The sequence below is a fragment of the Cheilinus undulatus genome, linkage group 10 (genome assembly GCF_018320785.1).
Source record: "Cheilinus undulatus linkage group 10, ASM1832078v1, whole genome shotgun sequence".
NCBI lineage: Eukaryota > Metazoa > Chordata > Actinopteri > Labriformes > Labridae > Cheilinus > Cheilinus undulatus.
Genome location: NC_054874.1, coordinates 7,817,324 through 7,833,101, shown reverse-complemented (window position 1 = coordinate 7,833,101; position 15,778 = coordinate 7,817,324). Strand labels below are relative to the sequence as shown.

The 15,778-nt window shown below is 37.7% G+C and overlaps 2 protein-coding genes across 3 annotated transcripts in view; one reads left to right on the top strand and one right to left on the bottom strand.

Moving 5' to 3' along the window:
- Positions 1-4,461, top strand: part of arhgef6 (Rac/Cdc42 guanine nucleotide exchange factor (GEF) 6) — a 55,177-nt gene extending 50,716 nt beyond the window's left edge. For both annotated transcript variants that reach the window (XM_041797098.1, XM_041797097.1), the window contains one exon: positions 436-4,461. In XM_041797098.1, coding sequence (XP_041653032.1) covers positions 436-558 — 123 coding nt within the window. In that variant the 3' untranslated portion in view covers positions 559-4,461. The remainder of the gene's footprint in view (positions 1-435) is intronic.
- Positions 4,462-9,397: 4,936 nt separating this feature from the next.
- On the bottom strand, positions 9,398-11,320 carry cd40lg (CD40 ligand). The gene is made up of 4 exons (XM_041798023.1): positions 11,080-11,320; positions 10,635-10,662; positions 10,426-10,533; positions 9,398-10,320 (listed from the first exon to the last, which is right to left on the bottom strand). The coding sequence occupies exons 1-4, from the start codon at positions 11,278-11,280 to the stop codon at positions 9,950-9,952; spliced, it is 708 nt and encodes a 235-aa protein (XP_041653957.1). The 5' UTR covers positions 11,281-11,320; the 3' UTR covers positions 9,398-9,949.
- Positions 11,321-15,778: the final 4,458 nt, after the last annotated feature.

The window sequence follows — 15,778 nt, the reverse complement described above, 5'->3', positions numbered from 1 at the left end:
TGTGGACTTTGCTATTTTTCAACAGATAATTTTCTCAGTAAATGCAAGGACATCCAGAGCAGGACTGGGGTTGTGTCAGTCCTCCTTCCTGCTTGATGGTGCCCTCAGACAACTTACTCGCCACACCTTTGCCTTACTGCAGCTGCAACTTTTGGTCCAAGCTTCCCTTAAACTTGCACAGTTCTGTATCATTTTAAATCAACAAAATGAAGATATTTGTATAAAAGTATTGATTTCTAAAGTAGCTAACCATGTGATCAGCAGGATAGCAAGGAGGTTATAGCAAAGGAGCATCTTCAGGGTGAGATTATGCCCTATTTTTTGTATATTGCTCACTTCTTAAACCTGTCATTTATTTTATCAGCCCATAATAATGGCCAGCTGATCCGTCTCAGACTACCTGTCTTAGGCTGTTGTCACCTGTGTGTTTCACAGGAAAACAAGTGGATGAAGCAGTTTCTGGAGGAGGAGCAGAAGTCTCGCAAAGAGCTGGAGAGAGTGGTCCGAAAACTGGCCAAGCAGAAGAACGACTGCGCTTGGGAAGACGGCGGCCACTGAACACATCCATTCAATCACCCTCATCCTGATGTGGCAGTGCGTGTGTGAGTGCATGGGTAAATTTTATGTAAGCATGCTTGGAGAGGAACAGAGGGGTTTAAGTTTGCGTGAGTGTCGAGTTCATGTTTTCATATTTCAACATCAGCACACGGCAGAGTTGGATTCGCTAGCTGGGCGAACCCGCTCCAGGTTTTTTCTTCGCTGCGAACGCTGGAACATGATGTGACACTGATGAAATCAAATCTGTCTTCCTGACATAGCCTCTCACTTTGAGACTCCAATCATGCCTCTTCACGAAGCAGCTAAAGCTAAACTCAGACTGATCAAGTGGGACATTTCATACATACTGCCTCCTGGCTGCTGCACTGTGAACACTCCTCAGCTGATGGAGCGATTTTAGGACGAGGACAGATGGAGTTCTCCGCTGCTTCTTTGCTTCAGATGGAGAAAGAAAAGGAGAAAGAAGCCATTGTTTTCTCTTGCATGCACTTCTGTTGCTAGGAGGACTGATTTTATTCCCTTGACTCATTTTTTGGTCGATGACATTTTATACTTGTCACAGCGGGGAGAGAATTCTTTGAGCTTTCATGAGCATGTGTGACTAGCTTTTGACAGCATTCAAGACATTCATATTAAAATTTTCAAGGATATTTTGTAGGCAAGTTGAATCAGGTTAGCTCATCATGCAACATTCAATCATAAAAACAAGCCTTTACGGTTTATTTAAAACTGCATGAATGTACAGTGTTCCTACAGGACAAATTCTGCATCAGAAATGTGATAATCAAGATATTCAGATATATAGTCCAAAGCTTTCAGGGATGAAGCTTCATTATAGAATAGAAAAGGCTTAATTATATCATTTATTATAGAGGCAATGACATGACAAAGATGTCACCCTTACTTTCTTACTAAAATGTACTCGTATGACAGTTTAACATATTAAAAACATAGCCTTGCATTATTTTAAATTTTAAGATATTCTTTATTTATTATACACCCAAACATTAATGTGGTGTTAGCCTTTCTAGATATAGTTTTGCTGCCTTTAAATGTTATTTTATAATGTGTAAAGGCAAAAATTCTGACTGTTTTGACCAAGGGAAAAAAGTCTTTTTTTTCTTCTTCACAGAATAGGAAAAAATTCTGCAATGTTTTTGCTTTTTTGCAGCCTACCAACAGGTTTAGATATAGTCAGACCAGGGAAACAAAAAGAGATTTATTCGAGGATGTAAAGTGGAGCTCAGCTGTTTTAAGTGCCTCCCAAAAGGGTCAATAAACTTTTAAGAGAGTTAAAGACTACACAGGGACTAAATGGATGATTCATTCTGAAAGTGTCACAGTTGGTTTGTGTTAGTATCTCAACAGGTTCAATCCGTCTGGGTCTGAATAATATGCAGGGCTTTGCTTACTTAATTAGATGCACGGAGAACCCACAACGGTACATTTCCTCCTCTTGAGGTTATTTTTGTGTGCACTGTCGACACTGTTGTGTACTTTTGCTGCGCTGTAGAGCAGCAGTGGATGTTATTGAAATGCAATAAGTGACTGCTTTACTGGCTGGGTTTGACTCAGCATTAAAGGCCAGGTTTAGAGACTTTGCAATAATAATAATTGTGAGTGAGTTAACCCAATTTATTAACCAAAAAGGGCCAGACTGTGTGGTTCTACCACCCCATCGTTTGGCCGTGTATTTTTTCCTTTCCATTTGCCTTTATCTAAATATGTCTTCTGGTATCGACAATTGTCTAAAAATCCTGTCCAGGGCCAAGTTACCTTTAAAAATGTATCTGTGGAGGTGCACATCTGTACAGCGCAGGGTACGAGGCAGCACAGGTACACCTCCGACATCTTGTTTAAGGGAACTCCAGCAAGAAAGAGCTGCTCATGAAGCTGCTAGAGCCGATTTATGATCACTGTTCCTATTTCTGTACAGATGTGCACCTCCTCTACATATGTCTCATTATGAGTTGTCTATGGAGATTTAAATAAGTCATGTATTGGTATTTTAAATTGTCATTAAGTATCACAAACTTTAGATCAGTGGTTTTCAACTGGCCCCGAGTCATTTTCTTTTTTAAGGTTATTTTGGGCAGTTTAATTTAATTTTATTTTATTTTATTTTATTTTATTTTATTTTATTTTTTTAGATCTTCTCTGGGTATTTCACCTTTATTTGATAGGAAAGAGAGTGGGGCAAGATGTGCACCAAACATGCGCCAAGATCAGAAACCAGTCAGTACATTTAGGACCACAGCCTCTGTCAACAGGTGCCCGCTCCATCCACCAAGCTGCACAGGCGTCCAAAAAATGGAGAGGCATCTGGCTGCGAACCTCGACGGTGAGGCATTTTTTGGCTCATCTGTTGCAGACCTCTATAATTTGGCCACATCAACTGTATATAGGTAGTGATGTAGTAACCCTTGTTGAGTTTTTCCTTAGTTTGTGGTGTGTTTTTTTTTTTAAACTTCATTTCCCTCCCTCTAATCCTTACTCTAAGCACCTGAAACCTATGGTGCCTAACCCTAACCCTTACCCTAAGGTTAGGAAAAGGGCTAGAGGGAGGGGTTATAAAATTTAAAAAACCCACCAATAACCCTGGTGTGTTATTTTTCAATTTTATCCCCCTCCCTCTAACCTTACCCTAACCTTCTTTGGGTTGTCCTTAGTTTGTGGTGTGTTACTTTTAATTTTATCACCCTCCCTCTAATCCTTACCCTAACCTTAGGTGGTTAGGGTTAGGCACCCTTGGGTTCAGGTGCCTAACCCTAACCATCTTTAAGCTTCCCTTAGTTTGTGTTTTAAATTAAAATTCATCCTCTCAGTAAATTTTCGATTTTTATTCATAAATTTCTGCTGTTTCAAAAAATAGCCACTTACCATAACCTCTGACAGCAAGCTGAAAATATACATCATTCTGGTTATGGCTTGGGTAATGCGCATTACTTCCCACTCCTCGGTCACAGTTGCCCCATTGTAGAGGTCTGCGACGGATGAGTCCAAAATGCCCTACCATAAAAATCTGCAACCAGATCCTCTTGCACACCATAGGGTGCCTAATCCTAACCCCCCTAAGGTTAGGGTAAGGTGGGGGTAATGGGATTAAAGTTGAAAGTAACAAACAACAAAATACAAAAGGAACCCAACAAGGGTTAGTACATCACTTCCTGCCCCATGGTCGAGGTTGCCCCTGTAGAGGTCTGCAGCAGGTGAGCCCAAAACACCTCACCATAGAAGTCTGCAGCCAGATGCCTCTTAAATTTCATGGTAACTAACCCTAATCCTTTTTTTGACTTTCCTTAGGTTGTGGTGTTTTAAATTAAGATTTATCTCCCTCAGTGAATTTTTTATTTTTATTCATAAATTTCTACTGTTTTAAAAAACAGCCACTAATCGTAACTTCTGACAGCAGGTGGAAAATATACATGATTCTGGTTATGACTTGGGTTATGCAAATCACTTCCTACTCCACAGTCATGTGGCCAAATTGTAGAGGTCTACAACAGATGAGTCCAAAACTCCCCACCATAAAGGTCTGCAGCATATCCTTCAAAATAAAAGCGCGAGATATTCTTTCTGCCTCATTCATTTCCAGGCACACTTTATTTTTCCCTTCGCCCACTGAAAACGGCTCTGCGACCCACTTTCGGGTCCTGGCTCACCAGTTGAGAACCAAGATTCTAGTTTTAAATTCCCAGCAGCCTCAGTGAGCACTTACAGGTGGAGGTGGACTGAGCACTGCTTAGTTTATCTGAAATGACGTCTCCAGACCACTGTGTGCGTGTGTTTTATTGAAAGGTTGTTCTATGCAATTATTGTTGCAAGTATTGTAATGCTTTTTTTTCTAGACACTCTGTACTTTGTGTTTGGTATGTTCATTCTTTTATTAAAGATTTAATATAAGGAGCTTTGGCATTGATTTGAGTGAGAGATGGCGAGAGTGGAAACTTATTTTATTTCATATTGGAAAAAATGTAAAGTAAAGCAGGCATTTCCACGCAGCATTCGGCACGTTTGGTGCAGTTTTGGTGGTACGACAGCCTTCACAGGGTGGAAGGATTGACTCGAGAACATCCTGTGAGCGTGCATTGCCTCTGCAGCTCATCACTCCTCCAAAGAGATTCACACTTTCCGTGTTGTCAGAGGTGGTAGCTTTAAACCTGCACTATGCTGCATTTTTGATCAAAGTTTAAAGCATTACTCACCACTACTGTTATAGTATTACTAACCAGACAAGTAAAATCTGTTTTAGTTTACAGGGAATCTAATCACTAAAGAGAAAGTAGACAGGAGACTTGCAGGTAATTTTTTTAGCCTAACTGGAAAAATGTTTTCATTATATTTCACCATTTTCATAATCTTTCTTAATGAAGTCTTCCCATAAGCAGCCATGAGTTTAGCTTTAAATATATACATGAATGAATAAAGCAGCCTTAGGTTTCTTTTTCATAATAATATCCTTTATATTAAGCTCCTGTGAGAAAAGTGTTGCGGTGAGTTTTGCATCCTGTTTATAATAAGCAGCACATCCTTTTTTCTTTGCTGGTCTTGTCTTGTACCTGTTTAGGTTTCTCTGACCTAAAAACTCAGGACTTTCTCCTAAAAACCAGATGTATCACTCATTGTAAGTCTTTGCTGCGGAAAATGTTTAAAAAAAAAAAAAAAAAAAAAAAGTCTGTTTCTTCGGCAAGGTACCGGGGTGTTCCTAGGGATTAAGGGACCCCAGAAAGGAATTTACACAGGGCCCCCCCTTAGCAGCCCAGCCAAGCAAAAAAAAGAAAATGATGCCTTGTTTTACGAATATCTGTGCAATTTAATTCATTTTTGAACTTTTCCTATTATTTTGTTCACATTAGTATGTGTTTATTAGCTCCTTCTTGCTCTCTGTCCCTGCTTTCTTCTCCTCGATCATCCTACCTTCCTCCTCTCCTCCAGGCTTTGCTCTCCCATGTAGTATTAGGGGTAGACCGTACCATTTAGACGTTTTTGAAGGAAGGAGTAGGGGCTCATTAAGCAGCAGCAGTATTGATTTAAAGTAGTTTCATTCTGCCACCAGGGGGCTCTCATCTAAAACAATGACACTATATGATGAGAACAGGCCAGTGCTGCCTTTCTCTGCTGTTTGGCACCTCCTAAGTAGGGATAAGTATGGAAATCTAGTACTGACATGGAACCACTCCCAACACATCCAATAACGACCAGGCCAACTTACAAGGCTTATATCGATGCCTCACTAAAATACCCAGCCACCCCAACGGGACCTTCCCCCACCCTGTATGAAAAGAATGTAATGTATTTATGGGAATCGTGTAATTTACACGTAAAGTTGCACTGGTTTCCTATTCATATCCCATGTGCAACTGGCATCTTTTATTGATGTTTCTGTTAATAATTTATGATACCCAGACAGCTTTCATTCTCCCGACTTTCAACACACTTTTTCATCTCATAAGCACCATATAAAAAGTATCGATTTAGCACCAGTATATTAAAAAAAACAATACCCATCCCTGCTCATTAGTGTATTTATTAAACAGAAAGCATTTTGCTTTCATTCATAAATTTCTCATAATGCAGGACAAATGCACCCGAAAGTGCGTTTCCATGTTCACGCAACCCCAGAATGTGCATGTTCTCTTGGATCCTAGGATGCACATTTTCTCTGGATTTGTTTCCAGCGCCAACATGGAAGTGCACTTTTAAGAGTTTCTCCCTCATTATGAGAAATGTATGAACGAAAACAAAACGTTGGGATTCTGTTCAGTAAATGCATCTTATGATGTGCCGTCTTTATTGAACAGCGTCCTCGGTTCATGCTACAGAGGTGTGTTTGGGATACTGGACTTGCAACCTCCTGCCGCCTCCAGAACAAGACACATCCTGTTATTATTAGCATGAGTGTAGTACAAGGGGGTTAAAGGGTACTGATTACCTGGGCCCACAGTAAGGAGGGGCCCTTGGGAAGCCTGCAATAAAAGGTGTGTTTTTATTTATTTTTTCTTAGTTGTTAGTGTCATTATTGAATCAAAATCAGCTAAATTAATTGGTCAACAGATTGAAATATGTATCAAATAAAGTGGAATAAAATTCTGGTGGGGCCCCCGCTCCTCTCTCTAAAGTGTCCAAATGGTTTAGTCCAACGCTGCAAAGTAATGGAAGTAAATTCAATGTAACCACTCTAAAAATTTTACTCATAAATCCGGAAATTATGGTAAAAAATACATTTAAATGTATAGATATTTGTAAAAGTTATACAACATTTGTTGCTTGCTAGCAAGTTAAGGGGCGGCCCTGTGTAGTATTCTTTCTGGGGGCCATAAAATCCCTAGCTACGGCCCTGTTATTAGGTTTGGGCAATTAGTTGATTGCATCTTCTGCAATTTTCAAATTGCAGAAGATGCAATATTTTTTAACGTGAAATGCATTCAAAATACCACTTTAAATATTTTTCTGCAGCAGATTAGCTCCACACATCATGCAAGCATTCAGGTGTCTTTTTCAGAATATTTTGCAAAAAAAAAAAATCCTACTTACTAACTTTTAAAATGTTTTTCTTAGAACTAGAATGACATAAAAAGCCTCACTTTCCACTCGCTTTTCAGTGTTCGGTATTTTTCAAACTTGTTAAGCCTTAGTTTAATCTGTTTAAAAATGGGTTGGATAAAACAGAATGATTTATTGCTTGTGTTTGTTGAAAAATACACAAGATGGAAAAATAATTGCATATTAAATCGCAATGTTGGGAAAAAATCACAATTAGATTATTTTTCCAATAGTTACAATACTAAAAATTTAAAAAGTTCTCTGTCTTTGAAAATCTTTGAGATACTGTAAGACCTTAATTAGAAATGTATATGTATATATATATATATATATATATATATATATATATATATATATATATATAATGTATGTATAACACAGGAATGATCATTTTTTGCATTAATATAGTTTAGATATTCTACATATAGTACCTTCAAATGTTGCATCTACAAAGGTTTTAAAAGTGCATATTTTAAAGCATTTTCTATCTAATATTTCTGTGTTTACACTGATCTACCTATAGAAAATAAAAGACATGGATCCCATAATGTGAGTAAGTTTCAGGAGTCTGATGAGTCACCGTAAACCATATGGAAATAAATGATCAGTGGCTGATGGAAGGAAGATAACACCAGTTGGAAAGCACAGATAAAGTTCATGATTCCACACTGATCTTGGCGTTCAGACAGAAATCTTTCTTCCTGTATGGCTGGAAACAAAGTTTGGTTTAATGTACATTTCATTGAGATATCTCCACTGAGTCAGGAGGATGGTAAACTACAAACCTCTCTGTGGTCCTGTTTCTACATTGTTAGCAGTATTAGATGCTGCATGTTAGCTTTTGTGGTTTCTGTGTCCTAGAAATTGAAAACCAAAGGGGGCTTAGATTGAGCTTGAATACAACCCAGTGTGATTGGTTTCTTTTGAAAGTATGCAGTATTCTATGTGGTTTGTCTAGAGCTGGGGTGAGCATTGGTGTGTCACACACAGCCCCCATCTTCGATCATTGCGACCTAAAAGTCAGTTCGACTTAAAAGTAAAAAAGAGGGAATGAGACGAATCTGTTATGAAAGATTTCAGTGCAACAGCATGCACAAAACATTCAGGGTTCCTGGAGATCCTTTTAAAGTCTTACATAGGCTGAAATTGTACATTTCAAATTTAAGGCCATAAAACATCTGAAAATTTAGGAGGCACTTTGACTAAGAGATGTCCTCATGCCCTATCTGACATTGACTGTACTGATGTGAAACACTGGTCCAGTCCAGCTCTCTATCATCTGAGCCACCAGGTTGCCCTCTTAAGAATCCTTGCAGCCCACCCTTATTTTAACAGGGCTTCCCTGACACAGAGCATTGTTCTGCTTTTTAACGGTTTTCAATGGTGTTATGATAAATATCGCCACAGAATGTACTGATAGAAGAGGCAATAAATGTACAGGAAATCATCAAAAGTGGGCGTTTATGACTGACATTTCATAAGCAGTTCATGAAATCCGTTGTACCAAAGAACTCAATGCTGTTGTATTAATTTTTCTCAGTTCAGGCTTTTAAAATGCCTTAAAAGGTCTTGAATTGTATTTTTAAAATCATATAGGAACTTTGTACATTACAAAATGAAAATTAGAAACATTTCTATTATAATGTTTTATTAACAGGTTGTGATTTGTTTAATAAAATAAACTACGATTACAAGTAATTCCTCTATTCAATGCTTTGAATAGGTTGCTTATTTTCTTCTATTTCAGTCTTTAGTATTACTTTAGTTTAAAATTATCCATGTTGATTTAACATGTTCTGAAAGCTATATCATCTTTACCTGAAATTATCAGTAGCCTGATTCAGGATTGAAAAGTAACTAAATAAATTTACTCAAGTCACTGTAATTGAGTAGTTTTTGAGTACTTTTATTTTGAAATCAGTTCCTTTATTTCTAAGGAAGTAAGTTTTACTTTTAGTACTTTTACTTGAGTACGATACTCATGTATTTTTTGCACTTCTGTTGACTTCAGCACATAGCCAGAGAATGATTCCATGGGTTCCCATGATGCCTATGGGCAGAGTGATTAGCTGTGTTTGTTTTTTGATGTGAGACAAATTTGCGCCATGACTGAAGTTATCCACTGTGTTAGTGTTCATGCCCTAAAGGATGCATATTGTATAGTCTTCATCAGTATGTATAACTATGAGGTTATGTTCTTGTTGGAGGAGATCCAGAGTTGTATTGTAAAACATTTAACACTTTTAAAAATGAAGTTTAACTGTATGTAGAGTGGACCAATATAGACACTTTAAAAGTGTTAAATATATCTAACTATAAGACTTAAACTTGACCTGTGCTTTTCCCCTTCTGGCCTTATTAGAAGTGTCTTTTAGGAGTATAAATACAGTTTAGTGCTCTGGCAGATAAAGTACAGTAAACGTGGCCTGCTATATTTATTATCTTTTAATTTTTCCCTCCAACACCTTTTAGGCTAACTCTGTTTTTATATGAAATAAAACAAATATTTCACCTTATTACTGTTTTTCTAGAAATTGTCCTCTTGATTGGAACATGTAATTGTCATAGTTGTGTTTACTTATCTCCCTAATTTTCTCTCAAAGTGGAAGAGAAACAAAATGAGAACAAATATTTCAGTTTAAATATAAAAATTTCATTCAAAAATAAATACAAAACTATTTACATAATTGAAATAACAAACAGAAAAAACTATCATATCAGTTTGAATAAATTATACTTAATTGATGTGGGGTTTGTCCCTTAGTCCAAGAAAAGCAAAGAACTTTCTAGTTTGATTCTTTATCCAGTATGTAAGAGCATCTTTAGAAGTTCCAGCCACATAGAATCCCTACAGCTCGTATATCCCAAACACTGTGGCTTTCTCTTCGTAGTCTACCAGTGACCGGTTGCGTACCCAGACACCGATCTGGTTCCCTTTCTCCAGCGTGATCAGCTCCCCCTGCGTGGCCGTGCACATGAACGGGACAGACTTGCTCTCCAGGTGGCAGTAAGCCTTCATCTGAACCTCATCTTTGTCCCTCTCACTCTTCCGGACCATGACCCAGCTAGTCAGCGGCACCATGGAGGGGTCAGCCTTGGAGAAGGTCACCTTGGAGTAGACGTAGTACTTCCCAGTCCTCTGGATTGTCAGCCGGGTCTTGTAGTAGAGGCTGATGTTCCTCAGATCTGAGTGCTCGCTGTCCCACTCAAGAAAACCAGCTGGAGAGGCAAAAAAAAGGTAAGAGGACAATATTAAGACATCTGAAATGGGCTTAATGCTACTTGTGGTTGTACTGTTGGAGTCCTAAAAATGTAGCTTCTTACATGTTGGTGATTTTGTTTCTGGTTTATGGTTGACTTCCAGGTGTGCCAAGGCTTTGTAGGACTTCAGTGATGACAGGTCGATCTGCTTCCCCGATGAAAAAAAGGACACTGGACAAGACAACAAACATCTGGTAAGAAACTGCATTACAATCAAATGTTTGCACCAAACTTTTAAGTTATTATTGCAGAAAATAAATGAAAAGATGTACTTTTTCCTTCAGCTGGGGCAGATCTTTCCTGTAAGAAAAGAAAAAAACAGAACATGAGTACAGGAGGCAGGTTATTTTCTATGATCGTGCTTGTAGAGTACTTCTCTTGCAACAAGACAAAAAGCTGTGAATCTCTCACCTAACCTGTTTGTTTCAGAGCATTTCCTGTGCTACATCAGTCTAACTCTATTCTCTCAGCACAGAAAGTAAAGAATACAATTTAAACACATTTATGTCACAGATAAGCAGTAAGAGTCCTGATTTGAATGCAGACTTTAGCACTGAAAATAAACAAATTTATAATCTTTAAGGCATCATTTTTGTAAAGCATTTTCACAGCACAATTTCACTTAATTTAAAGACTAGTATATGTAGATATTATTTTGCCATCTTTACAGAATGATGAGAAAATTCTTAAAATTTAGAGAGTTAATTTTTCTTTTACCGGTTTGAATTCGTAGGACAGAAAGATGAATCCTCCAATGGACAGAAATAAATGCAGCAGCACCACACCAACCAAAAAGTGGAGAAGAGCCTTGCTGTGGCCTTGTGATGGAAGTGGAGCAGGGATGAGGACCTGGTGGGACCCGCTGTGGCGCGGGGGCACCGGCGGTGGAGCCAGGCTGGTCTGGTAGGTGTTGATCATGGTGGTGAGGAGCGAAGGTGAAACCTAGGGGTCCGTGACATGCCATGCACCTTCTGACTGCTGCTCCCTCACGCAGCTCAGTTTTTCTTCATGCTACTTCCTGGATTTTTTTTTTTCAACATGTTCATATGAGAGATGTGACCTTTGATGAGCACATGTGTGTCTTCAAATACCTCTGTGTATTTCCTCTCCACTATGACAACTTTTATCTGTTAGTATGGCTATGTCTGTGGTTTTACCTTAGGATGCAGAGAACATTTTACATTAGTTGCACTGTTATTTTTAGTATGAATAATATTCTGATTGATTTTCTTACGTAACTTTGGTGCTGTTGAAGCTCGTTACCACAAATAGAAGTCACTGAAAGACTCATTTAAGAAGCAGAAATGAACACACAAGATGAACCAGGTCAGGAAAGAAGTAGCATAAAAACATGACCCTTTATTTCAAGATCTCTGCTACCATACTAAATCATCAGCATGAATCTACAACAGCACTGTCTGAAAATATGATCCCCTAAAAAGGCACTCCTGTGGCTCAACTTGTCAGTTTTAGGGGTGAGATGATCTGATTCAGAGGCTAAGTTGAGCCATCATGGTTTAAACCTTAGCAGAAGTATTACCAAACACTCACTAGTGAAGTAAGAACAAACCATCAGTTAGTTTCAAGACCATTGAACAATCAAAACATTCGTTCAATATTCCTGTCAGTAAGACTCATATGTTTCACTTCTGATGAAATGAGCAACCATGGAGCTGAAAACAGGAGGACAGATGTTAGACTTTTATTCTGCTCTGTGGTCAACAAGTGAGAACTAAAAAAATCCTTTCCAGACAAAGCAGAAGTCCAGTCAGTCTTGCTGTGAGATCCTGTCTTGAATTGCAGCTGCTCAGTCAGGGAAACTCATCTCATGAAGCTCCCACTGCACAGGCTTTGTGTTTACTCTGATTTTATGTGGTCCTCTGCCTTATTTCTTGGTTACTGTTATTTCTAAACGCTTCCATTTTCTAATAATGTCACTTACAGCTGACTGTGGAATATCCAGCAGGGATAAAATTTCTTGAGCAGTGTTATTGCAAAGGTGGCATCCGTCACAGAACCACGCTTGAAGTCAGTGAGCTCTTCAGAACAACCCATTAAGGATGTTTGCAAATGAAACTGCATGGCTGGGTGATTGATTTGCAACAGGTCTGATCAAAACACCTAAGTTCAATCATGAACAGGTGTGGCCAAATACTTTTGTCCATATAATGTATCTCATTTTACTCCATTCTGCTGCGATAAGCAGTCACTTTTGTTTTTCCCTCAGGATCCTGACTTATTTATCCTTAGATGTCAGGATAGCAAAACTGGTTATCTCATGATGTGTCAATTTCTAGGATCCTTAGAAAACCTCTTTGCCTCTTTGTTTAATCATGTGTTAGGTTACATCTAAGGTCTGAACTGTGACATTTTTCATTTAAGAAGCTTGTTGTAGATTTGTTTTTCATGTAGGAGGTAGTGGTGGCTCCTGGGCTAGACCAGCAGAGAACCACTGATCTAGATACATGCAAATGTTTTCAGTCTAGGCAGTGAGTGAGAACTCTCAGTGTTGGTTTCTCCTGAAATGAGATCAGATCTTTCCATCATGCACACATAACCTCATTTACACCATGTTCTAGATTTTTAGGCAAATGATATTTTTCTCTGATTTTCCTAAATAGTGGATGCAAATGACAGTATAATTTTCAAGTCATCAACCATTAGAGCATAATTCAGATTTTTTTGAACAAGCCTTCCCATGATAACTATTTTTTTCAAAAATAAAAACCTCAAAATGCACTGTTCCCCATTACTATGCATGAATTATGAATTTGCAGCATTAGGAGGTCATATTTACTAAAATCAAAAGCTATTTTTTCAATCAAAAACATCTTAACAGGCCAAGTTTCATGTTAACATAGGAGCCCTTCTTTGACATCACCTTCACAATTCTTGCATCCATTGAACTTGTGAGTTTTTAGAGAGTTCTGTTTGAATTTCTTTACAAGATATCAGAATAGCCTCCCAGAGCTGCTGTTCTGATGTGAACTGCCTCCCACCCTCATAGATCTGTAGCTTGAGGATACCCCAAAGGTTCTCAGTAGGGTTGAGGTCAGGGGAGGATGGGGGCCACACCATGAGTTTCCCTCCTTTTATGCCCATAGCAGCCAATGACACAGAGGTATTCTTTGCAGCATGAGATGGTGCATTGTCATGCTTGAAGAAAATTTTGCTACAGAAGGCACGATTCTTCTTTTTGTACCATGGAAGAAAGTGGTCAGTCAGCTAGATAGATAGATGGATGGATGGATGGATGGATGGATGGATTACATTGTCAAATCAAATGTTAACACCATCTTGCCTCTTTGACATTTGAGGTTCAGCACGTGTTAAACCACTGCTCTAGTTATCAAACATGAAGCATCCTGTTGTTGTGCTGGACAGCATTTAATCCAAATGAGCAGCACCAAATGAGTGTGAATAAGTACTAAATCTTTAACAGACATAGAGAACAACTCTGGACAATCTTAAGATATTTTGCAGAAAAGATTAATCAATCAATCTTTATTTGTATAGCACTTTTCATACAAAACAATGTAGCACAAAGTGCTTTACACACAAACAAAATAAAAGAAGAAATACATCACCCCACCCTACCCATCCCTGTCCGCACATCCCCACCCCGTAATCCAAACACAAAATTGGTAAGTATATCATAAAGCACAATGAGTAATCAGATGACTAGAAAAGCACTATACAAGCTTAAATCAATTTACCAAGTCCATTTTATATCATGAGCAATTGATTCAGGGCAGGAGTGTTCAGAGGAAACACCATCTTAAAATTCAAAATGATGAGACGGGAGGGGTCACTGACTGCATTTGTACAGCGGCCAGCTTTTACTTTGACATGCGCTTTGGAGTCCGGGTTTTCAAATGGACTTATTGTTTTATGGGTTTTTTTATATTTGCATTTTTTTTATATTTGATCCTTTACAAATGAGATCAGTCCTAACTGCCAATACTACAGCACAATAATTTGGCCACATCTTTTTATTTATTTATTTATTTATATTATAAGAAGTATCTCATATCAAAAAAGTGAATTTAAAAACAGCTAAAATTGCATTTCTATTGTCCCCTTTATATACGTTATACATCTTTCTCATTGCCATTACTTTTGCTAATGCTAGCATTACAGCTGATGATTGCTTCATCTTTTAACTTCATGTTTACATCTATAATCATTACTAAAACAGTTTAATTGAATCCAAGGGCAATATGACTTCACTGCTATATTTATCAATAATAAATTAACGCTGGTCTTTATAATAATAGGGTATAGTCTTTATGATTATATTAATGATTAACATTGGTCTGTTATAATAGGGTACAGTCTTTATTATAGTATTAATGATTAACACTGATCTGATATAATAGGGTATAGTCTTTATTATAATATTAATGAATAACGCTGGTCTGTTATAATAGGGTACAGTCTTTATTATAGTATTAATGATTAACACTGGTCTGATATAATAGGGTATAGTCTTTATTATAATATAAATGATTAATGCTGGTCTGTTATAATAGGCCAAGTACGGTCTAGACCTGTCTTCTGGTCTGTGGTTATAATTCTCAGGTAGGGAAAAATCCCACTCTGAAAGATTCTGAACCAGAAAGTTGATGCAGCTTTAATCAAGAATAGACTCAAGAGTATGTGCCCTTCATGTATTTAGTTTGCTTATTATTGTCTGACTGATGGATTTCTGTAAAAAAGATCAAACTTTAAATCATTGGTGATCTTTTATTTTCAATGTCAATTGTTTTAAGGGCTGTTTTTATAACGGCAGGGATTGACAGGAAAAGATACTCCATTAATACGCCACAATCTTTTTCTTCCTCATATTTTCTGGATGTAATCATCTTTTGGGGCCGGATTGAAGGATGTGGGGGGCCTGATGTGGCCCTCATCACTGTTCTACCGTGTGAAAGGACAATAGAATAGACCAGTGCTTTTTAAAATGATTGTCTATCAGAGATGAATGTAATGATATGTAATACATAGGTCTGATAGGCCTATAACTCAAATGTTTACATTTGTGACCAGTTTTGTTTGTCCTCTGCAGTTCTGAGTCATTTTTAAGTTTTTAACTCAAAATAAATGTTTAAACATTTTTAAAGACAAATCTGCATTTGGTAACAGAAAAAATGTGTTAAACATATAAAACTCCATGAAAATAAAAATAATAGCCTACTGCCATTTTTGCATGCCAGATGAGAACTGTATCTTGTATTAATAGAAATTCCATTCTTTCCCCTAAATAAACTAATTCTGCATTATCTTAAGAAAATCAATTAAAGTCACTTCTGTCCTGATGAATCCACTCAGATATTTTGGAGCTGGGTGTTTGTTTTATATAAGACTGGACAATGTAGGAAGAGACGTTTGAGTAAATGGCACAAAGTTGGACTTG

Coding starts and splice junctions, on each gene's coding strand:
- cd40lg (XM_041798023.1), bottom strand. CDS start 11,280: ATGATCAACACCTACCAGACCAGCCTGGCTCCACCGCCGGTGCCCCCG. Junction 10,663..11,079: donor TGTCCTACGAATTCAAACCG/GTAAAAGAAAAA, acceptor CTTTTCTTACAG/GAAAGATCTGCCCCAGCTGA. Junction 10,321..10,425: donor AGAAACAAAATCACCAACAT/GTAAGAAGCTAC, acceptor TTGCCTCTCCAG/CTGGTTTTCTTGAGTGGGAC.